Source organism: Schistocerca gregaria, chromosome 6, assembly GCF_023897955.1.
Source record: "Schistocerca gregaria isolate iqSchGreg1 chromosome 6, iqSchGreg1.2, whole genome shotgun sequence".
Classification (NCBI taxonomy): domain Eukaryota; kingdom Metazoa; phylum Arthropoda; class Insecta; order Orthoptera; family Acrididae; genus Schistocerca; species Schistocerca gregaria.
In genome coordinates, this window is record NC_064925.1 from 228461628 (window position 1) to 228485816 (window position 24189).

At 45.0% G+C, this 24189-nt stretch overlaps 1 protein-coding gene and 1 non-coding gene across 2 annotated transcripts in view; both read left to right on the forward strand.

Annotated features, from left to right (window-relative positions):
- Nucleotides 1-24189, forward strand: part of LOC126277871 (ATP-binding cassette subfamily G member 4-like) — a 366743-nt gene that overhangs the window by 243639 nt on the left and 98915 nt on the right. The window contains exon 4 of the mRNA XM_049977397.1: nucleotides 18878-19067. Within this exon, the coding sequence (XP_049833354.1) occupies nucleotides 18878-19067 (190 nt within the window). The remainder of the gene's footprint in view (nucleotides 1-18877; nucleotides 19068-24189) is intronic.
- Trnas-cga (transfer RNA serine (anticodon CGA)) lies at nucleotides 11967-12041 on the forward strand. The gene has a single exon. It is a non-coding gene; the product is annotated as a tRNA-Ser (tRNA).

The window sequence follows — 24189 nt, forward strand, 5'->3', positions numbered from 1 at the left end:
CGTGCCTTCTTGGACTTGAGACATTGACTGGGAGTCTTATCGGAGGCAGGTCGAAGGGGCTCTGCCTATCATTCCCGACGCCGCCTTGGTGGGGGCTAACCTCACCCTTGCACACTTCACAGATGCCGCCATTGCTGCTGCTGTTGCTGTGACCCCTCCCCATCCCCCACACACACCGACGCATCTGCACCCTCTACCCCTGGCCCTCCGTGCCCTCATCACTGGCAAGAACTGGACCATCCATTAATGGCAACGAACCTGGGATCCCACCACCAAGTACCTCGTGAACCGTATGCAGTGCGAGATTTGGGCTGCTATTCAAGCCCATCGCAATCAAGACTGTGAGGCAAAACTCTCCACCCTAGACCTATGCTATGTGTCTGCCTGGCTCCTGGTCTCCCGGCTCCTGCATACCCATCCCTGTATTCCCCCCTCTTTGTCTGCGATGTGGCTGTGTGCGATCCTGATGCTAAGGCCAATGACTTGACTGATGTCTTTATGTGCAACTTCATTCCAAGCGATGACACCCAGTGATCCCTCCCATGTCTGCATGGTCATGGCGCGTGTCCACCAGTCACACTACCTGTGACCCTGCTGACCTCATCAACCCCGTCATGGATGAGGAGGTTACCTGGGAGCTTAAGCCACTCCAACCTCAGAAATCCAGTGGCCCTGACACCATGACCAACCATCGTAACAGCTTCCCCAACCTCCGTTCCCACCCTTACTGCCACTTTCAATTCCATCCTCTCCTCCAGGCAATTCCCTTCCGCATGGAAACAAATGGAAGTGATTGCCATCCCTAAACCTGGAAAAGACCCCTTCCAGTTATCATCCCATCAGCCTCCTTCCCGCCCTCTCCAAGCTGTTTGAGAGGGTATATCTCAAACGAGTCTTTGTTCATGTTGGCGGGGAGTGTGTGCTCCCTGACGTTCAATTTGGCTTCCGCCAAGGTCACAGCACCATGCACCAGTTCCTCCACCTTGTCAAGGAGGCGCTGGAGGCCACTGAGCATCGGAAGTACTTCGGAGCCATCTTCCTCGACATCTCCTGGGCCTTTGACTCAGTCTGGCATGAGGGGCTGCTTTATAAGCTCTTCACGCACAGCTTCTCCACCTCCAATGTCCAACTCATCATCACTTACCTCGAAGGACGCACCTTCCATGTCCGGATCCTGGGTTGTACCTCCACCATGCGGCGCATCTGGGCAGGTGTTCCACAGGGGAACATGCTAGGGCCTGTCCTATACAGCCTTTTCACAGCCGACACCTCCACCATCCCTCAGGTGCATCTCGCCCTGTATGCCGATGACACGGCAGTCTATGCTCACTCCCGGAGCAAGGCCCTCCTCCGCCCAAAGCTTCAGCTTGCCATTGACTCCCTAGTCGAGTATGTCACAAAATGGCGCCTAGCCTTGAACCTGGTCAAGACACAGGCGCTCATCATGTGTTAGTGCAGGTGGCCTGTCAATTACCCCCCTGTCACTGTCCTCGGTACCCCCGCCCCATGGGCCAGGACCGCCAAGTATGTCACCCTGGACAGGGCGATCACCTGGCGGCCCCACATTGAGGACATACGGCAGAAAGTCTTGGGGCGCATCGGTCAGCTCTACCCCGTCATCAGTCCTACTTCTTCCCTTCCCCAGCATCTTGGTGTCCTCCTCTACACGTCCCTGATCTTCCCCATCCTCGAATACGCTTCAGTCGCCCCCCACATATCTCTACCGACTCCAGACAGGGTAGAACCGTGCTCTCCGGCTTGCCCTCTGCCTCCGCTATCGTTTCCCTACCTGAGAACTTCACCTGCTTGCTGGTATCCCCCTCCCTCACGACTATGTATGCTCCTCCGCCATTTACTTTTACCACCACTCCCGTCACTCCACCAACCCTCTCATCCTCTCCCTTGGTACCCGCCTCCATCGCATGGCCACCACCTGTTGGCCTGACCTCCTTGTCCAATGATCCCTCTTCGCCAGTCATCTCCTCCCCTCCCGGGTCTCCCTTGCTTTCTTTCTCCCCTCTCCCTGCTGGCTGCCCAACCTCACTTGGACGTTCTTAGTTATTCTTTCCCTCCTTGTTCTCGTCCTCCACTCCCTCTATAGTCTGTCCACTCGTGGGGCCCTAATACCGCTCCAGTCCTTTCCTAGGTTCTCCTGCTCCCTCGATCTGCTTGTGTCTGCCTTGTCATTGGTTTGCCGACGACCGGGCTCTTTGGCTTTCATTTTACTGTCTTCCTTCTTCTTCACTTTCTCTTTTCCTTACTGTCTTCTCCTTTCTCGTTCAGTAACAGGCTTGTCAATTGAGCCTTTCGTTTTCCTCCTTGTCTTACTGTCCCTTCTACTATCCTATTCTCTATTTATAAAAAAAAAAGAATACCCTCCACCATGACAGTCACATGAGGCCTTTCGTTTTCCTTCTCTTCCACTGTCTCTCTCTCATTCTCCTGTCGTCCTTGGGTATTTTTTATTTTTTTTTAAACCTGAATCTGCACACCGAGAAGAGCTCCACACCACCATGTCACCACTGACCACAGAGCCAAGTGGAAGGCGAAGCGGTCCAGCGCTAGAACTTCCGACTCAAGTCGAGAGTCCACCCTCGTCAGTGCAGCGTCAGCGTCAGCTCGGCTCCATTTCACCATCGGCAATGCAGGGTGAAGCTTTGAGAATACCAGCCACTCGTGCTGGCGAAAAGTCAGTAAAATCATTAGATGAACGTCGGCCGAAGAACCCGAGACAGAAGCCAACAAGCAGTCTGTCAACAAGTGGCCACGAAAGCCTTAACAATTTTGTATAAACACAGATGCTAGCCAAGTCTGCAGGTTGCGTTGATGTACTTAAACACGAACGGCACCTGTGCAATGCTCTCAATATGTTTCAGGTGTTAGTCGTGATCAGAACAATGTTCTGTGTAGCTGTGAGTGCATTAAGTCGTAGGTTAGTGAATTTGGTGCACGTATGGGGGTGTTTCCGTAAAGAATGGAGACGAATTATTTGGTGTTTCAAGGGGCACAGCACCAAAGATTTATACTACATCATGGAAAGCAGAAAAACACAATACGATAACTCATTTCAGGGACGAAAGATTTTGTTGTGTGATAGTGGCGAACGATCATTGAATAATTGTTATGAAAAGTAAGTGGAAGACAACTGCAAAACTGAATTTCGCACTCACGAATCGTATCCAGCACCTCAACAATACGAAGTGAACTCCATCAGTTGGAAACTGCAGGGCGAGCGAAGTCACAATGGAAAAATGTCATTTGGTCGGATGAGCAGTGTTACACACTGTTTCCAACTTCTGATTAAGTTTACATCCTAAGAGTGGAACATGGCGGGGATTCGTTGGCGCTTTGGGCAGCTGTATCCTTGCGTTCCCTGGGCCCCACGGTTACTATGCAAAGGATAATGTGACCATTTTGGCTGATCAGATCCATACCAATGCTACAGTAAGTGTTCTAAAACAATAGGCCCCCCTTAACACAGGTCGTATCGTCCAAAACATTTTGTGTGCATGAGGATGGATTGTCGCATATCCCCGGCCACCAGATTCATCATATCTCAATATTATTGAGCCAATATGGTCTACTTTGAAGAGAAGGGTGCATAATCGCTGTCCTCCATCATTAGTACCTGATTGCCCGCCCGCTTACCTGAGTGGTAACGCGGGCCATGCAGCGGGCCTAGGTTCGATTTCCAGCCGGCTCTGAGATTTCTTTTGCTCGTGGACGGGGTGTTGTATTGTCCTATTCATCATCTCATCAACATCACCTACTCACAAGTCGCCGAATGTGGCGTCACCTCAACTAAGATTTGCAACCCGGCCGCCGAACTTTCTGAATGGGGGGCATCCCGCCCAACATTGCCATAGGAACATTTCATTTTTCATTATTACTCGAACTTTCCCTGTTTTGCAAGAAGAGTGATACAGGGTCTCTTGAAAATCACACAGGACCTTTATTATCCATTCTGAGACGGCTGCAAGTAGTTTTCAACTATAACGCGTTTCCTACATTGTTTTAGGCATTCTAAAGCTTTGTGTTGTTGGTGGTTCCATATTTTTGTCCACCTGCTGTGTCTTACACTGCAGTACTTCACTTGTTCAGGTTAGACAGTGGTAGATGTTTTATTCTAATTGCATCCTATAAGTGTGACCAAAGTACTGATTTGGTTAACGGATTCTTAGAAGTGACTATAACAACAGAAGAGACCCGGATTTAATACGCGGCAAATTAATTAAGTGTCCTGTTCCCTGACCAGCCCAAGTTTTTGGGTGAATTTACACACTTTTCAGGGCAAATTCCAAATGCACCTGAGGAACACAACACACAAAAAAGTTTAATATAAGCGCACACACTGTAAAATTGACACACCGTTCACAGACAGATGAATTACGTTGCATAATGTAGGGCGTTCGACCACAGAATGAAAGTAACTGGCAGTTGATGACACATTGCACATTCCTAGCAGCCTGTGCCACAGGCGTAGGCAAAAGCTCAATAAGGAAAACATATACTGATGAGTCAAAACATGACTACTGCTCAGCACGAGAGTGAATGCCACCTAGTGACGTTTTGGTGACGCGGCCCGTCAAAGGAAGTGTACAATCGGCGCAGAGCCGAATGAGGATTTATTCCAGCAACGATACGGGCCGCAGATGGAAAAGTCCAGTGACAAGCCAAGTTGACAAAGGTTCGATTGTTATATCCTGTCGCTTGGGAACGAGCTTATCGGAAACAGCCAAGCTATTCGGGTGTTCACGTGCTTCTATCGTGATCATTTGTGGGAAGTGCATTAAGGATGGTGAAGCCACGAGTAAGCGACAAGGTGTTGGATGTTCATGCCTCAGAGCTCAAGCTGGAGGTCAGAAGTTTGCCCGCTTTCTAAAGCAGGATAGGCAGCGATCTGTGGCAGATATTACGTCAGAACACAAAGCTGGGTGCAGTGACATGTGTGTCGGAGCACACAGTTCAGACATCAACACTTATAATTCTAATCATAGGTATTGGACAGTGGATCGACTGAAACGCGTCTCCTGATCGGATGAATTACGTTCCTTGTCACATCAGCTCTATGGGCATGTCCAGATACTCCCTCCTCTAAGCGAAAGTTGCTCGAAACATCCACCGCACCTGCGCTTCCATGGGACCTGTTGTCTTAATCAAAGACATCATGGCGGTTGAAGACTACGTGGACTTGCTTGCTAACCATCTCTATCCCTTCATGCCTGATGTCTTCCTCGACGGCAACGGATTCGGCATTTTCTAACACAGTAATTTCCTTTTTACAAGGCTAGAATTCTGCTACAGTGGCCTGACGAGCATGTTAGTGAAACGGTGATGTCTTGGCCACTAAATTCACTTGATCTTAAGCCGATGGACAAATCTGTGATGCTGCCGGGTCCCAAAAACCACTGGTCCATGACTGTACCAGACATCTGAAGACACGAGTCTCTGTAAACTTACCAAGGACTAGTCAGTTGCCGGCAGGGGTGGCCGAGCGGTTCTAGGCGCTACAGTCTGGAGCCGCGCGACCGTTACGGTCGCAGGTTTGAATTCTGCCTCGGGCATAGATGTGTGTGATGTCCTTAAGTTAGTTAGCTTTAAGTAGTTCTAAGTTCTAGGGAACTGATGACCTCAGAAGTTAAGTCCCATAGTGCTAAGAGCCACTTTTTTTAACTAGTCGAATATATACCACACACAATCGCTTCTGTATTGCACTTAAAAGGCGGACCAACACGCTATTAAGCAAAAGGTCTTAATGTTTAGGCTCGCCGATATACAGGGTGACCCGAAACTCAGTTAACGTTTGAAATTGCACTAATTCACAGAATCGCGTAGGTAGAGTGGTAAAACTTGACATGCGTGGCTGAGATGACATGGTGTTTTATTAAAACCAGAAACGAGAACAAAAACTGATAAACAGCCGGCGCTGAACACCGGAGTGCTACTTTTGAAAATGTCAGATTGATGTATGCGAGGTACGCCGATATGTTGCAGAATCGCATCATCCCTAAACTGGCTGATAAACACCTGCCGGAATGTACCACTTTTATGCAGGATGGCGCTACGCCCCACACTGCGACACGTGTGAAAGATCTCTTGCACATCGGCTGGCGAAGCTCGCTTGCTGAGTTGTTACTTCCATCTGCTTGGCCTACCTGGTCCCCGGACCTCTGTCCGTGTGATTGTTGGTTGTGGGGTTGTCTGAAGTCGCGAGTCTACCACAACCGTCTGGACTCATTAAGGATGCTAAAAGACAACATCCGATGGCAATCTCACCATATCTACTGACATGCGGTACAGTGTTGTTCATACTGTCCCTCGACTGCAAGTATTGTAATTTTCCTCCTTCCCTCCTCGTCGGCTGTTTTCCTCTCCAGTCCCTTCCCTTTCCAGTCCTCCTTCGGCGCGCCCCCCACCTCATCCCACTTTCTCTCCCCTCCTCCTCGCCTCCTTCCCATTTCCCTTGTCTCCCCCTCCCATGCAGATGCTCCAAGATTTTTATTCAGTATCAGTGTTGTATTTCGGTGCCGTTCTACAGTGCCATCTGGTGATGTGGGTTTTAATCGTGTGCTCGACCCGTTTACTGTGCATGATAGTTCTTTGCTACGCCGCCTGCCGTGTGGCTGTTTTACTTGTTTTACGGACTTTTATGTTCCGGCCGTACTTTGCCTGGTGCCTTTTAATGTAGTGTGTGTGTGTGTTTTTTTTGTGTAACATACATTTTTAGATTTTTACCTCCGATTTACAGTCACCACTTCGTATGTCTTATTTGCTTCTCTTCCACCTTTTTTGTTTCTATATTCCCCACGTTATCTCCTTTATATAATTGTTATATATCTTCCTGTCTATTTATGTCTCTTGGTTAAAGAGCAGCGCTTATGCTGCTGACTGCCCGCCCCTGATGGGGAACGGAAATGACAATAAAGGGAAAAAAAACCAACGAGTATTGTTGATGAATGACGGCCGATACGTTGTGCATTTGTTATAAAGAATATCATGTTTACTAAAAATCAGTTGTTACACTATTTATTGTTTTCGTATGATATGAAATGCAACCTGTTGGTCATATTGTCGTTTCAATAAAACTCCATGTCATTTAATGCACGTGTGTTAATTTTTACCTCTCTAACTACATTACTCTGTGAAGAATTGATTTTTCAAATATTGATACACTTTTGAGTCATCCTGTGTATTGTAACTACTGCAACTGCCCTCTAACAATATTAGCCCCGTCAAAATATCACAGTTCATGGATACGAAATGATGCTGTACAATAACGTGTAAGGTAGCGCAGTTTGAAGACAATGGATTCGCATGCGGGAGGACAAATTTTCAAATCGCTGCCAGAATTTTCCTGTGTTTCTCTAGATTGTTTAAGGCACAGTCTGGGATGGTTTATTGGAAAAGGAAATCGCTTATTTCCTTCCCTTCCCCAATCCGAGTTTGTGCACTAATGACGCCGTCACCATAGGGCTTTAAACCCTAAGTTACTTTCCGTCTTTTAGTTATTCCGAGTACAAGTTTTGTCCAGTTGTAACCACTGAAATATGACACTGCAGTGATACTAGAACACTGCTGCCACTTATAATGATGTAACAGTAAAAACAGTTCCTACTATGCATTTATGTTCTATTTTCATGTAGCCACAATGCGTTCGCATTCGAAATCAGATTGCCCGCATAGCGCGAGCGGTCGCCGGAGCACCTTATGTGCCGACTACCTCAGCACGCTTCACGGCCAGACCCAAACTTCTCGTATGTCGTCAACCATGTGTGTACATCCTGCACTCGCACATCCATCATGTATATTCCCGTACAGCGGAGACCTTTTAATCGAAAGTCGCTTGCCCGATGTTGGTGACTAAATATGATATTGCATTGCCTGTGTTGTTCAGAAGTACGAAGCAATGTTCTTTCGGACATGCATACGTTAAATAAGAAGCCATAGGAGGGGGAGTGTTCCTTCAAGTTGACAAAAATATTGGCTCTATTCAGGCCGAAGCTGAGTGCTGAGTATGGCAGTGCAATTAACTGGTCGCGTATGACAGATGTAGGTGAAACCAAGTTAATTGTTGGATGTTTTTACCGGCCACCCGATTCCGCCGCGACAGTTCTAGAGCCTTCATCTACATCTACATCTACATCCATACTCCGCAGGCCACCTGACGGTGTGTGGCGGAGGGTACCCTGAGTACCTCTATCGGTTCTCCCTTCTATTCCAGTCTCGTATTGTACGTCGAAAGAAGGATTGTCGGTATGCTTCTGTGTGGGCTCTAATCTCTCTGATTTTATCCTCATGGTCACTTCGCGAGATATACGTAGGAGGGAGCAATATACAGCTTGACTCTTCGGTGAAGGTATGTTCTCGAAACTTTAACAAAAGCCCGTACCGATGTACTGAGCGTCTCTCCTGCAGAGTCTTCCACTGGAGTTTATCTATCATCTCCGTAACGCTTTCGCAATTACTAAATGATCCTGTAACGAAGCGCGCTGCTCTCCGTTGGATCTTCTCTATCTCTTCTATCAACCCTACCTGGTGCGGATCCCACACTGCTGAGCAGTATTCAAGCATTGGGCGAACAAGCGTACTGTAACCTACTTCCTTTGTTGTCGGATTGCATTTCCTTAGGATTCTTCCAATGAATCTCAGTCTGGCATCTGCTTTACCGACGATCAACTTTATATGATCATTCCATTTTAAATCACTCCTAATGAGTACTCCCAGATAATTTATGTAATTAACTGCTTCCAGTTGCTGACCTGCTATTTTGTAGCTAAATGATAAGGGACCTATCTTTCTATGTATTCGCATCACATTACACTTGTCTACATTGAGATTCAATTGCCATTCCGTGCACCATGCGTCAATTCGCTGCAGATCCTCCTGCATTTCAGTACAATTTTCCATTGTTGCAACCTCTCGATACACCACAGCATCATATGCAAGAAGCCTCAGTGAACTTCCGATGTCATCCACCAGGTCATTTATGTATATTGTGAATAGCAACGGTCCTATGACACTCCCCTGCGGCACACCTGAAATCACTCTTACTTCGGAAGACTTCTCTCCATTGAGAATGACATGCTGCGTTCTGTTATCTAGGAACTCCTCAATCCAATCACACAATTGATCTGATAGTCCATATGCTCTTACTTTGTTCATTAAACGACTGTGGGGAACTGTGTCAAACGCCTTGCGGAAGTCAAGAAACACGGCATCTACCTGTGAACCCGTGTCTAAGGCCCTCTGAGTCTCGTGGACGAATAGCGCGAGCTGAGTTTCACACGACCGTCTTTTCCGAAACCCATGCTGATTCCTACAGAGTAGATTTCTAGTCTCCAGAAAAGACATTATACTCGAACATAACACGTGTTCCAAAATTCTACAACTGATCGACGTTAGAGATATAGGTCTATAGTTCTGCACATCTGTTCGACGTCCCTTCTTGAAAACGGGGATGACCTGTGCCCTTTTCCATTCCTTTGGAACGCTTTGCTCTTCTAGAGACCTACGGTACACCGCTGCAAGAAGGGGGGCAAGTTCCTTCGCGTACTCTGTGTAAAATCGAACTGGTATTCCATCAGGACCAGCGGCCTTTCCTCTTTTGAGCGATTTTAATTGTTTCTCTATCCCTCTGTCGTCTACTTCGATATCTACCATTTTGTCAACTGTGCGACAATCTAGAGAAGGAAGCACAGTGCAGTCTTCCTCTGTGAAACAGCTTTGGAAGAAGACATTTAGTAATTCAGCCTTTAGTCTGTCATCCTCTGTTTCAGTACCATTTTGGTCACAGAGTGTCTGGACATTTTGTTTTGATCCACCTACCGCTTTGACATAGGACCAAAATTTCTTAGGATTTTCTGCCAAGTCAGTACATAGAAAGTTTATGGTCAGTAGCGCGAAATACCCAGTTCATGCATTCCGTTGGAGGCTACTTTAATCTGCCTAGTATAGATGGAATGTCCATGGATTCATTGCGGAGGGACGGACAGACTGTAGTGCGGAATACTATTGAAAACGTTTCCTGAAAACTATCCTGAGCAGCTAGCTCTGCAGCCCAAACCCAATAGAAGTATCTTAGACCTTGCAGCTACAAACAGGCCCGACCGTATCGACAATGTCTGTGTAGAAACGGAGATTAGCGATCATGATGTCCTTATAGCAACTATGACAACTAAAGTTAATAAATCACTCGAGAAGCCTATGAGAATGTTCCTGCTAGATAGAGCAGATAAGTTGAAGTTAGCATCTCACCTGATTTGACATCACTTACTTCCAGTAACATGGATGTATAGGAATAACAGGTAAAGTTTGAGCAGATTGTTAATCGTGATCTGGAGAGTTACGTAAATGCCCATAACAGAAAAATGTGCTGCCGAAGCCATTCGGATTATACAGCAATGGAAAAAAGTCATTTCGACGGATGAGCAGTGTTACACATGTTTCCAACTTCTGCATATGTTTACGTCCTAAGAGTGATAGAAAAGATCCACCATGGTTTAATAACGAAATTCGGAAGATGGTGAGGAAGCAGAGGCTGTTGCCTCTCGCTTCAAAAGAGAACGCACAACTGACAATGTTTGAAGAATAGTAGAGATTCGTACGTCTGTGAAAAGATATAAATGGTTCAAATGGCTCTGAGCACTATGGGACTTAACTGCCATGGTCATCAGTCCCCTAACTAACCTAAGGACATCACACACATCCATGTCCGCGGCAGGATTCGAACCTGCGGTCGTAGTGGTCGCGCGCTTCGAGACTGTACCGCCTAGAACCGCTCAGCCACTTGGGCCGGCGAAAAGATATATGCATTAAGCATACAACTACTGCCCTCATCACAACCTTAACAAAAGACTCGACGAAGTCCTGGTCCTATGTATAATGGTTAAGCGGACCTAAGGCTTCCATTCGGTCCCTTGTTGACCTGTCTCATGTGACAATTGAAGATAACACCCAGTTCGGTTTTACAAAGAATACTCCACGGCATTGGCCCCTTACTTAGTCAGCATTTATCGTGAAGTCCCAAGTCAGGGGAAAAAGCATAGGTGACTCCAGTTTATAAGAAGGGTCAAAGAACGAACCTGCAAAATTACAGACCAATATCCCTAATTTCGGTTTGCTGCAGAATCCTTGAACATGTTCTCAGTTCGAATATATTAAATTTTCTTGAGATTGAGAAGCATAGATCCATGAATCAGCAAGGTTTTAGAAAGCATCGCTCGAGCGGAACCCAGCCTGCCCTTCCTCACATGATATACTGCGAGCTGTGGATGAAGGGCAACAGTCATATTCTATATTTCTAGATTTCCAAAAAGCATTTGACACAGTTCCCCGTTGCAGGCTGTTAATGAAGGTACAACCATGTGGAATAAGTTCACAGACACGTGAGAGGCTCGAAGACTTATTAAGTAATAGATCCATTTTGTCCTGGACGGCGAATGTTCATGAGATAAAAGAGTATCTGTCAACACGGCCCCAGCGAAGTATGATAGGACCACTGTTGCCCTCTATACATAAACCTATAAATGATTTAGGGCGCAGGGTGGTTCAAAATGGCTCTGAGCACTATGGAACTTAACATCTGCGGTCATCAGTCCCCTAGAACTTAGAACTACTTAAACCTAACTAACATAAGGACATCACACACATCCATGCCCTAGGCAGGATTCGAACCTGAGACCATAGCGGTCACGCGGTTCCAAACTGAAGCACCTAGAACCGCACGGCCACACCGGCCGGCGGCGCAGGGTGGGTAGCATTCTGTTGTTGTTTGTTGATTATACTGTGGTGTACGGTAAGGTATTGAAGCTGAGTGACTGTAGGAAGATACAAGACGCAGGTCTCCGCAGTATCCTTTCTTTCAGGAGTGCTAGTTCTGCAAGGTTCGCAGAAGAGCTTCTGTAAAGTTTGGAAGGTAGGAGACGGATACTGGCAGAAGTAAAGCTGTGAGTACCGGACTTGAGTCGTGCTTCGGTAGCTCAGTTGGTAGAGCACTTGCCCGCGAAAGGCAAAGGTCCCGAGTTCGAGTCTCGGTCGGGCAAACAGTTTTAATCTGCCAGGAAGTTTCATTCTTGAGAAAATTTGGAGAAGAGGCATTTGAAGTTGACTGCCAAACGATTCTACTGCCGTAAGGACCACGAATATATGATGTGAAAATTAGGGCTTATATGGAGGCATACAAATAGTCGTTTCTCCCTCGATCTATTTGCGAGAAGATCAGGAAAGAACGTGACTAGGAATGGTAAGGAATACCCTCTGCCACGCACGATACGGTGGCTTGCAGAATATTTATGTAGATGTCCAGAGGAACAGTGCATGACAGAAGAAACATTGCTTCGTATTTCACAGGTACTCCTGTGTCGTACAATGCATTATATAATTTTGATAGCATCAGCTACATAAATCACCATATCTCCTCTCTGTTAATTCCAGTACTTTTTACAATCATCAGACGACCGCATACAAATTACTTCTTCACGAATTTCTCATTAGCATAGTTGCTATCGATAGTTACATCTATCAATTACTTGTTTAAAATTTACGCTTCATTTCACTGCCTTGGTTGCACAATTATTTTGTGGCAATATTGTAATAAGCACCTACCGTATGGACACGATGCGCTGCTTACGCAATTACATAGATCAGATGATGAGCAGATGAGGTCGAAACTGGTTATCACAAAAAATAATGTGCAGCTGAGACGATAATATAGAGGACAAATTTTAAATTTCGACACAGTTGCGGACTCTCTTATGACGAATGTTTCAGCAATAATGAAATATTTCTTTCTTAACATAATTCCTGCTGCTACCGAGTGAGCTGGAGCACCGGTTAGCACACTGGACTCGCATTTCGTGGTGGTGGGTCACGAACCATTTGATGGACGCTCACGTTTTCTTTTCCTGAGGTTAGTTAGGTTAAAGTACTTCTAAGTTCTAGGGAACTGATGACCTCAGATGTTAAGTCCCATAATGCTCAGACCCATAAAGCGTCACAGAAATCTTCGCACCCGAAAAGAGCACACACAACTTTATTGGACTGTTCTTCCTCATCCTCCCTACAACCTGGATCTCGCACCTTCCGACTTCCATCTGTTTCTCCCAATGAAGGATGCACTCCGCGGCAAACAGTACGTGCATGATGTAGACATTATTGATGTAGCAAGACGTGTGCCAGTAGAGTGGTACCAAGCGCGCGTTCCGGCCTTCCCACTAAAGCGACATAAGGTCTTCGCATTGAACGGAGACTGCGCTGAAAAATAGGGTTTTGAAGCAAAAAGAGTGGGAAAAAACATGGTATATTGGAGTCCTTTATAAAACCAACCTAAAACTAAACTCCTCCCGCACAGGCCATGAAGGCCCAAAGGTACCGGCTGGCCGCCGTGTCATCCTCAGACCACAGGTGTCACTTGTGATAAACCTTTTGCATTTCTTGTATGTTTTCGTCTTCTTTCAAGGCAAAAAGGAAAGATGTAGCGGTAGCCCAGCGTAAAGCCTATGCCTACCGTAATGTATTTTTGATTTTCGGTTGTTAAAAAACAGAGGAGTTTTTCTTGTACCAGTGGTAGGAAGGAAGGATTCGCACTCAGCTAGTGAACGAGTGAGAAGCACGCCATTTTTAAGCGAGTAATTGGAGACTGCCATTTTGGGGTCGCTATGAATAAGTATTTCGTATGTGCACCGTTTAGAAAAATACAGTATTGTTTTATTAACAGAAAGATCGTGCGAGTTGTTATTTCAAATACCAAGATAATTACAAGAACAGAAGCTCACCTGTGTACTTTGGAAATTTACGAAGATCCGATAAGCTCAAGGAGAACAGGGTCAAGACTTCGAAGGCGAACACGGTTACCAAACGTAGCATAATAAAGAAGGGTAAGCACAAATCTACAGCGGAGGAAGAAACTGCTTCCCCCCTGCGAGATAATATGAACGAATACGGAATTATTTCCAGGCATAGCTCACCTCATTGCGCTTGTCATTCATGCCGAAAAATTAATCTCATTAATTCAATACATTTCAAAAAGCCACGCATTTCAAATTTTATTATCATTTATTCCATTATTTTATTATATTCTAAAGGTCCCGAAATAAGTCTCTTTATTTAGGGAGACAGTATACAATGGATGCGGATATGGAAAGGTATGTGGTCAGCACACTGCTCTCCCGGTCGTATGTCAGTTTCCGAGACCGGAGCCCCTACTTCTCAATAAATTAGCTCCTCAGTTTGCCTTACTAGGGCTGAGTGAACGCCGCTTGCCAACAGCGCTCGGCAGACCGGATAGTCACCCATCCAAGAGCTAGCCTAGCCCAACAGTGCTTGACTTCGGTGATCTGATGGGAACCGGCGTTTCATTGCGGCAGGGCCATTGGCATAAAACCAACCTGCTTTCAGGGGAAAAAAAATGTTTTATAACTTACTGAACGTACCTCATATGATTTTTGAAACGAGAAAACGGAAGGAGAAGAGACGAGACGAGACGTCACTGAAAATTACAGTTTTGATTTTCTCACAAACCGGAATTTCGTTATCCACATAGGACGGCAGCAGTCGAGTTTGTACATTTTTTATTGGTTTTGGCCATCTTAAACTAGTTCGAGGGGACTTCAAATAGTGAGTTACAAATGTCGTCCCCCAATAGGCTCATCGCGCAACAAGAGTGATGTATTGTCAGAAGAGAGTACATATTCTCGATTTCATGTAGACACAGTGCGTCACAGTGTGATAGTAAAATGGTACGGCGCCTGGAAAGGTGTCCAGAGTTGCACACAGGCTCGCGGTGAAATTATGCCATTATATGGAGCAAATGCAGTGTCTCGTCAAGGCGTAATGAAACGGTGCCAACAGGCTGATCAATGCAGCACAGACGGGGGGATGCTGACCGAAAAAGAAAGACCCTCGACGTTGACAACAGACGCCAATGTCGACGCAGTCTAGGAAATTATTCATAGATAGTTCGAAAAAAATGGAGGACGTTCATATAGCGGTTCTAGAATGTATCAAGTATCGGATTTCTGTCGTCTAGGAATTGCACGATTAGTAAAAAGTTCCTACAGTTTTTAAGTGAAATTATTCCGCTTCTGACTGAAAACATTATTTATTGCTATTTACATTTCGACAAATGGTCATTTTCAAGCATTGTGGAATGTTGTAACCCATTCAGTAATATAAAAGTGTGATTTTTTTTTTCACCAGTCTACTGACTGGTTTGATGCGGCCCGCCACGAATTCCTCCCCTGTGCTAACCTCTTCATCTCAGGGTAGCACTTGCAACCTACGTCCTCAATTATTTGCTTGACGTATTCCAATCTCTGTCTTCCTCTACAGTTTTTGCCCTCTACAGCTCCCTCTAGTAAAGTCATTCCCTCATGTCTTAGCAGATGTCCTATCTTTCTGTCCCTTCTCCTTATCAGTGTTTTCCACATATTCCTTTCCTCTCCGATTCTGCGTAGAACCTCCTCATTCCTTACCTTATCAGTCCACCTAATTTTCAACATTCGTCTATAGCACCACATCTCAAATGCTTCGATTCTCTTCTGTTCCGGTTTTCCCACAGTCCATGTTTCACTATCATACAATGCTGTACTCCAGACGTACATCCTCAGAAATTTCTTCCTCAAATTAAGGCCGGTATTTGATATTAGTAGACTTCTCTTGGCCAGAAATGCCTTTTTTGCCATAGCGAGTCTGCTTTTGATGTCTTCCTTGCTCCGTCCGTCTTGGTTATTTTACTACCTAGGTAGCAGAATTCCTTAACTTCATTGACTTCGTGACCATCAATCCTGATGTTACGTTTCTCGCTGTTCTCATTTCTACTACTTCTCATTACCTTCGTCTTTCTCCGATTTACTCTGAAACCATACTGTATACTCATTAGACTCTTCATTCCGTTCAGCAGATCATTTAATTCTTCTTCACTTTCACTCAGGATAGCAATGTCATTAGCGAATCGTATCATTGATATCCTTTCACCTTGTATTTTAATTCCACTCCTTAACCTTTCTTTTATTTTCATAATTGCTTCCTCGATGTACAGATTGAAGAGTAGGGGCGAAAGGCTACAGCCTTGTCTTACACCCTTCTTAAGACGAGCACTTCGTTCTTGATCGTCCACTCTTATTATTCCCTCTTGGTTGTTGTACATATTGTATATGACCCGTCTCTCCCTATAGCTTACCCCTACTTTTTTCAGTGTCTCGAACAGCTTGCTCCATTTTATATTGTCGAACGCTTTTTCCAGGTCGACAAATCCTATGAACGTGTTTTGATTTTTCTTTAGCCTTGCTTCCATTATTAGCCGTAATGTCAGAATTGCCTCTCTCGTGCCTTTAGTTTTCGTAAAGCCAAACTGATCGTCACCTAGCACATTCTCAATTTTCTTTTCCATTCTTCTGTATATTATTCTTGTAAGCAGCTTCGATGCATGAGCTGTTAAGCTGATTGTGCGATAATTCTCGCACTTGTCAGCTCTTTTCGTCTTCGGAATTGTGTGGATGATGCTTTTCCGAAAGTCAGATGGTATGTCGCCAGACTCATATATTCTACACACCAACGTGAATAGTCGTTTTGTTTCCACTTCCCCTAATGATTTTAGAAATTCTGATGGAATGTTGTCTATCCCTTCTGCCTTATTTGGCCGTAAGTCCTCCAAAGCTCTTTTAAATTTCGATTCTAATACTGGATCCCCTATCTCTTCTAAATCGACTCCTGTTTCTTCTTCTATCACATCAGACAAATCTTCACCCTATAACACCACACTCAACTGCTCTTACATTGCATGTCACATACTTATATTACTGAATGCCTTAAAACATCCCATAACGTGTGAAAATGACAACGGGTTGAAATTGCAGTCGCAATAAATAACAGCCATAACCGGAATGATTTCATTTTAGAATTTAGCGAAAGCAAAATCCCCGAGACAGGCGAAGTTTCACTGATTCTCGAACGTCAGTGCGAAATGCTCATAATAGTGTCCACAACGAAATTCTGTCTCGAAATCTGGCAGAAAACACTTAGATATTCTATCATATGTAAAGTAAACCAGTGGCCAGACGCAATTGATACTTTAACTGCGCGATAACAATGGTGATCTCATTGATGACAGCGCCACTAAGCACAGTTACTAAACACTGTTTTCCGGAATGCCTTCACAAAAGAACACAAAGTAAATATTCCAGAATTCGAATCAAGAACTGCCAAAATTAGTAACTTAGAAGTAGATGTCCTTGGTGTAGCGATTTAGGTTAAAGCACTTAAAACAGGCGAGGCTTCCAGTCGAGATTGTAGACAATTTTCCTTTCAGAGTATGCTAATACAGTAGCTCCATACTTAGCAATCATATACAACCTCTACTCATAAAAAGAATCCGTGCCTAATAAATGGAAAGCTGCACAAGTGACATCAGTTCCCAAGAAAGGAAATAGGAAGCATCCGCTAAATTACGTACCCATATCACTAACGTCGATTTGCTGTAGCATTTCGGAACTTACATTGTGTTCGGACGTTATGAATTACCTCGAAGAAAGGGTTTCATTGTCAAATAGTTAACACGGATTCACGAAATATCGTCGTTGTGAAACCCAACTAGATCTTTATTCTTCCAGAGTAATGTGTGCTATCGACAGAGGGCGTCAAACTGATCACATATTTTTAGATTTCGAGAAGGGTTTTGACGCCGTTCCTCACAAGAGACCACTAATTAAATTTTGTGGCTATTAAGTATTGTCTCAGTCGTTTGACTGGATTCGTGATTTTCTGCCAGGAAGGTCACAGTTCATAATAACTGACAGAAACTGTAATATTTGGCATTCCTCAAGCGAATTTTATAGGCCCTCTGTTAGTTCTAATCTATATGAACGACTGAAGGAGACAACTTGAGCAGCCCTCTTAGATTGTTTGCAGATGATGCTGTCATCTACAGTGATGTAAAATTATTAGAGATTCAAAACGCATTGCAAAATGATTCACACAAGATATGTATATGGTGCAAAATGTGGCAATTGATTACAAGTAATGTTAAGTGGGTAGTCATCCATATGTCCACTAAAAGGAATCCACTGAATTTCAACTACACGATAAATCACTCAGATATAAAGGCTGTACACTCAGCTAAATACTTACGGGATACAATTACGAATAAGTTAAATTGTACTGGTCACATAGATAATGTTGTGAGGAAATTAAACAAAAACAGCGATTTATTGGCAGAAGACTTAGAAAGTGTAACAGGTCTACCAAAGACATTGCTTGCACTACGCTTTCCCGCCCTCTTCTTCACATGAAATTTCAATCACCAATATGGTGCTCTGACTATGAAAATATTTTGCGGTTTCCACCTACATAGGGAGAAATAATCACAATAATGAAATAACAGAAATCAGAGCTCACACGGGAAGGTTTAAGTGTTCGTTTTTCCAGGCGCTGTTGGTGAGTGGAACGGTAGAGAAGTAGCTTAAAGAGAGTTCGACCAACCCTCTGCCAAGTCCTTAATTGTGAATTGCAGAATAATTATGTAGATGTGAAAGGCTGTGGAGCGACTTATCAAACCTCTGTTCCCATCATTGTTTGTAAGGACGTGATGACCATGACGAAAACGGTTTTACATATGTGTCCGTTTGAAGTGTAGTGCAGTATTCAGTGAAAGTTGACTGGCCTGCCATAAATATATACCTATTTCTTTTATTTCTTTCGTGGTAGCAGGTTTTCAGATAATGTGTCTGTAAGAATAAGAAATTTTTTAGTTGTGTTATATGTGAACCAAATGTAATAACATTTCCTTTCTTCTTTTTAAACGAATTTTATTTGTTGGTTAATGGTGCAAACCGTCTGCTCTCTAAAGCTGAATTGCATTATAAGAACCCCTGACTTATTGCAGGTTACGAGGTGTGTCAGGCTCAGTGCTGGTAAATGGCAAGCCACGGAACCTACAGAGCTTCCGTCGCATCTCCTGTTACGTGATGCAGGAGGACATACTGCAGCCGAATCTCAAGCTAATCGAGGCAATGATGGTCGCAGCCAGGCTCAAACTGGACCCAGACCTGACCGAGCACCAAAGGAGGGCTGTCGTAAGTTCCCGTTCGCCACTCTCTTCCCTTCTCTCACTCTCGTAGCCTCTCTGCTTCCCTCCTTATCCCTAACCCCCTCATTTATGTCTCTCTATACTGTACTACTTATTTTAGAATGAGTTGCACTGCAGACTTATTAGATGTGCTAGTAAATTATCTGCAACATTGCAGGTGTTGACAGATGTGAAAATTACACAACTATCAGTTTAATGAGTCACAGCTGCAAAATACTAACACGAATTGTTTACAGACGAATAGAAAAACTGATAGAAGCCGACCTCGGGGAAGATCAGTTTGGATTCCGTAGAAATGTTGGAACACGTAAGGCAATACTGACCTTACGACTTACCTTAGAAGAAAGATTAAGGCAAAGCAAATCTACGTTTCTAGCGTTTGTAGACTTAGAGAAAGCTTTTGACAATGTTAACTGGAATACTCTCTTTCAAATTTTGAAGGTGGCAGGGGTAAAATACAGGGAGCGAAAGGCTATTTACAATTTGAAACAGAGAGCAGATGGCAGTTATAAGAGTCGAGAGACATGAAAGGCAAGCAGTGGTTGGGAAGGGAGTGAGACAGGGTTGTAGTCTCGCCCCGATGCTATTCAATCTGTATACTGAGCAAGCAGTAAAGGAAACGTAAGAAAATTTCGGAGTAGGTTTTAAAATCCATGGAGAAGAAATAAAAACCTTGAGGTTTGTCGATGACAATGTAATTCTGTCAGAGACGGCAAAGAACTTGAAAGAGCAGTTGAACGGAATGGACAGTGTCTTGAAAGGAGAGTATAAGATGAACATCAAGAAAAGCAAAACGAGGATAATGGAATGTAGTCCAATTAAGTCAGTTGATGCTGCGGGAATTAGATTAGGAAATGAGACACGTAAAGTAGTAAAGGAGTTTTGCTATTTGGGGAGCAAAATAACTGATGATGGTCGAAGTAGAGAGGATATAAAATTTAGACTGGCAATTGCAAGGAAAGTGTTTCTGAAGAAGAGAAATTTGTTAACATCGAGTATAGATTTAAGTGTCAGGACGTCGATTCTGAAAGTATTTGTATGGAGTGTAGCTATGTATGAAGTGAGACATGGAAGATAAATAGTTTAGACAAGAAGAAAATAGAAGCTTTCGAAATGTGGTGCTACAGAAGAATGCCAAAGATTAGATGGGTAGATCACATAACTAATGAGGAGGCATTGAATAGAAGTGGGGAGAAGAGGAGTTTGTGGCACAACTTGACTAGAAGAATGGATCGGTTGGTAGGGCATGTTTTGAGGCATCAAGGGATCACCAATTTAGTGCTAGAGGGCAGAGTGGAGGGTAAAAATCGTAGAGGGAGACCAAGAGATGAATACACTAAGGAGATTCAGAAGGATGTAGGCTGCAATAGATACTGGGAGATGAAGAGGCTTGCACAGGATAGAGTAGCGTGGAGAGCTGCATCAAACCAGTCTCAGGACTGAAGACCACAACACGCAACACAATTGCTACCTGAATAATCCTAGTATGTGTCTGCAACAATTAAAATGTAAAAACAAATTTCCATCATCGTCTGAACAGTTTAGTACACTTGTGTGCAAAACATAAGGACTAAAGTAACTTTCGAGTGATGTATCACTGCCAGGTAGCATAGCTCTATGAAACTAGATCCACACATAGAAACAACAGCTACAGTATAGTGTAGAAGGTAACTACGCAATGAGACGAACAGAAACGAGACTCTTATTCGACTGAGGTCACCGCGAGTTATGTTGGTCCACTGGACATTAAAAAGGGCGGATCATGGTATATGGTTGTAACGCGACCTCTTTTATTATTATTTTTTCCTATTTTTATTGTTGTTAGTATGTCGTCGAAATACTGAAATAAAAGTTATTGTGGATGTCGCGTAATAAATACTTCGCGTGAAGTGCTGTTGCGACACAGGCAAAGATCAATTGTGGGAACTAAGCAACTGAATGTTACAAATAATGTTATTGAAGAATACGGCAAACTGACTACATCAAATATGAGGGCACGTACATTTGCGAATGAGTGGTCAGGAAAAAAAGCTTTAATACTGTGTCGGAAATGAATCTTACATATACACTCCTGGAAATTGAAATAAGAACACCGTGAATTCATTGTCCCAGGAAGGGGAAACTTTATTGACACATTCCTGGGGTCAGATACATCACATGATCACACTGGCAGAACCACAGGCACATAGACACAGGCAACAGAGCATGCACAATATCGGCACTAGTACAGTGTGTATCCACCTTTCGCAGCAGTGCACGCTGCTATTCTCCCATGGAGACGATCGTAGAGATGCTAGATGTAGTCCTGTGGAACGGCTTGCCATGCCATTTCCACCTGGCGCCTCAGTTGGACCAGCGTTCGTGCTGGACGTGCAGACCGCGTGAGACGACGCTTCATCCAGTCCCAAACACGCTCAATGGGGGACAGATCCGGAGATCTTGTTGGCCAGGGTAGTTGACTTACACCTTCTAGAGCACGTTGGGTGGCACGGGATACATGCGAACGTGCATTATCCTGTTGGAACAGCAAGTTCCCTTGCCGGTCTAGGAATGGTAGAACGATGGGTTCGATGACGGTTTGGATGTACCGTGCACTATTCAGTGTCCCCTCCACGATCACCAGAGGTATACGGCCAGTGTAGGAGATCGCTCCCCACACCATGATGCCGGGTGTTGGCCCTGCGTGCCTCGGTCGTATGCAGTCCTGATTGTGGCGCTCACCTGCACGGCGCCAAACACGCATACGACCATCATTGGCACCAAGGCAGAAGCGACTCTCATCGCTGAAGACGACACGTCTCCATTCGTCCCTCCATTCACGCCTGTCGCGACACCACTGGAGGCGGGCTGCACGATGTTGGGGCGTGAGCGGAAGACGGCCTAACGGTGTGCGGGACCGTAGCCCAGCTTCATGGAGACGGTTGCGAATGGTCCTCGCCGATACCCCAGGAGCAACAGTGTCCCTAATTTGCTGGGAAGTGGCGGTGTGGTCCCCTACGGCACTGCGTAGGATCCTACGGTCTTGGCGTGCATCCGTGCGTCGCTGCGGTCCGGTCCCAGGTCGACGGGCACGTGCACCTTCCGCCGACCACTGGCGACAACATCGATGTACTGTAGAGACCTCACGCCCCACATGTTGAGCAATTCGGCGGTACGTCCACCCGGCCTCCCGCATGCCCACTATACGCCCTCGCTCAAACTCCGTCAACTGCACATACGGTTCACGTCCACGCTGTCGCGGAATGCTACCAGTGTTAAAGACAGCGATGGAGCTCCGTATGCCACGGCAAACTGGCTGACACTGACGGCGGCGGTGCACAAATGCCGCGCAGCTAGCGCCATTCGCGGTTCCTGGTGTGTCCGCTGTGCCGTGCGTGTGATCATTGCTTGTACAGCCCTCTCGCAGTGTCCGGAGCAAGTATGGTGGGTCTGACACACCGGTGTCCATGTGTTCTTTTTTCCATTTCCAGGAGTGTAGTTACGCTTGCACACACTCAAATGTATGAGAACATACGAACGGGATAGAGGCACGTACTTTTTGAGTACAACCATCCCCTGTGGCCTGGATAAAAATTACAGTTAAATGAATATATGGTTCAAATGGTTGACATGGCTCTCAGCACTATGGGACTTAACTTCTGAGGTCATCAGTCCCCTAGAATTTAGAACTACTTATACTTAACTAACCTAAGGACATCACACATATCCATGCCCGAGTCAGGATTCGCACCTGCGACCTTAGCGGTCGCGCGGTTCCAGACTGAAGCGCCTTAAACCGCTCGGCTAGATGCATTTATTCATCTTAGGACGTAAATGCGTGGACTTCGGAATTAAATGAAAAGAAAGACTGCAGGGTGTGAATGTCGCGGCAAATATATTGAAATTGACGGTAGCGCCACGAAAGGAAGAACACGTTCATGTACCTCTATTGTTGACCAGCGTCGCCGTGAATATCGTCGCCCCCATCTAAATTCTTTGCATAAAATTAAAATAATAGTAAGAATTTCAGAAGCTGGGACCCATTGTATCACAAAAGACGAAATCGCTCTGCTTCAAAATCACTTTCATTATTTAACCCAATTCTATCAGTAAGAAATGGCACAACACGTCTTAACTCTAGGACAGGATAACAGCGAAAGGTAACTTATTCTAAAACTAATAAACGAAGAGCGTAAAGCTTCTTTTGTCGAGCAAATGCTTTACGCATTAATCTCTAGTAGTTGTCCTAGTGTCCATATACTCATTAAAAAAATATGTAATTCCTTTGCAAGGTGTATGATCACCATGGTCAGCAATGCATGTTCTGCAATGCGCTCCCATGCTGTCCACAAGTTTGGTAAGAAATACCTGGGTAGCATATTCCATGCCTCCACCATCGAGCTTGACATCTGCTTGTCATTAGTTTTGTGAATACGTGCAGTAATACGTCTCCCTAATGCATCCCACGAGTGCTCGATTGTATTTAAGTCGGGGGAGGGGGGGGGGGGGGGGGAAATTGGCAGGCCAACCCGGCCGCCGAGTATCCCCCGTTCCAAGGGCCCTCAACGTGTCCCACATCGTCATCCACAAAAATGAAGGCCGAATGCACCCATGAAAAGATGCACGTGTGGAAGGCGTACGGTGTCACAATAACGCTGACCTGTGAGTGTCTCGTCTTCAAAGATTTGTGTTGTTGGCCGAGAGCACAAGCACCGGACCGGCGATCAGTGGGATCACGTGCTCTTCTCGGATGAGAGCAGATTCAGTTTGCGTAGTGATTTTGGACGAAATCTCACATGGTGAGATGTAGTAACACGAGTTCCACACGAGAACATTGTGGAACATGATCGATTTTGTGGTCCAAATATTATGTGTCTGGGGAGGCATAATGTTGCATGGACGTACTGACTTCCAAAGCCTTGAACACGATGCAATCATCAGTCAAACCTGTTGTGTCACTGTGCTCCTTCTCTGAGTGCGTCTTTTCAGGGGTGCATTCAACACTAACTTCACTTTCGTGGATGACCGTCGCAGCAAGGAGGACATCAAAAAAGAAGACTAGCAGTGGCAAAAAGGGCATTCCTGGCCAAGAGAAATCAACTAATATCATATATAGGCCTTAAATTGAG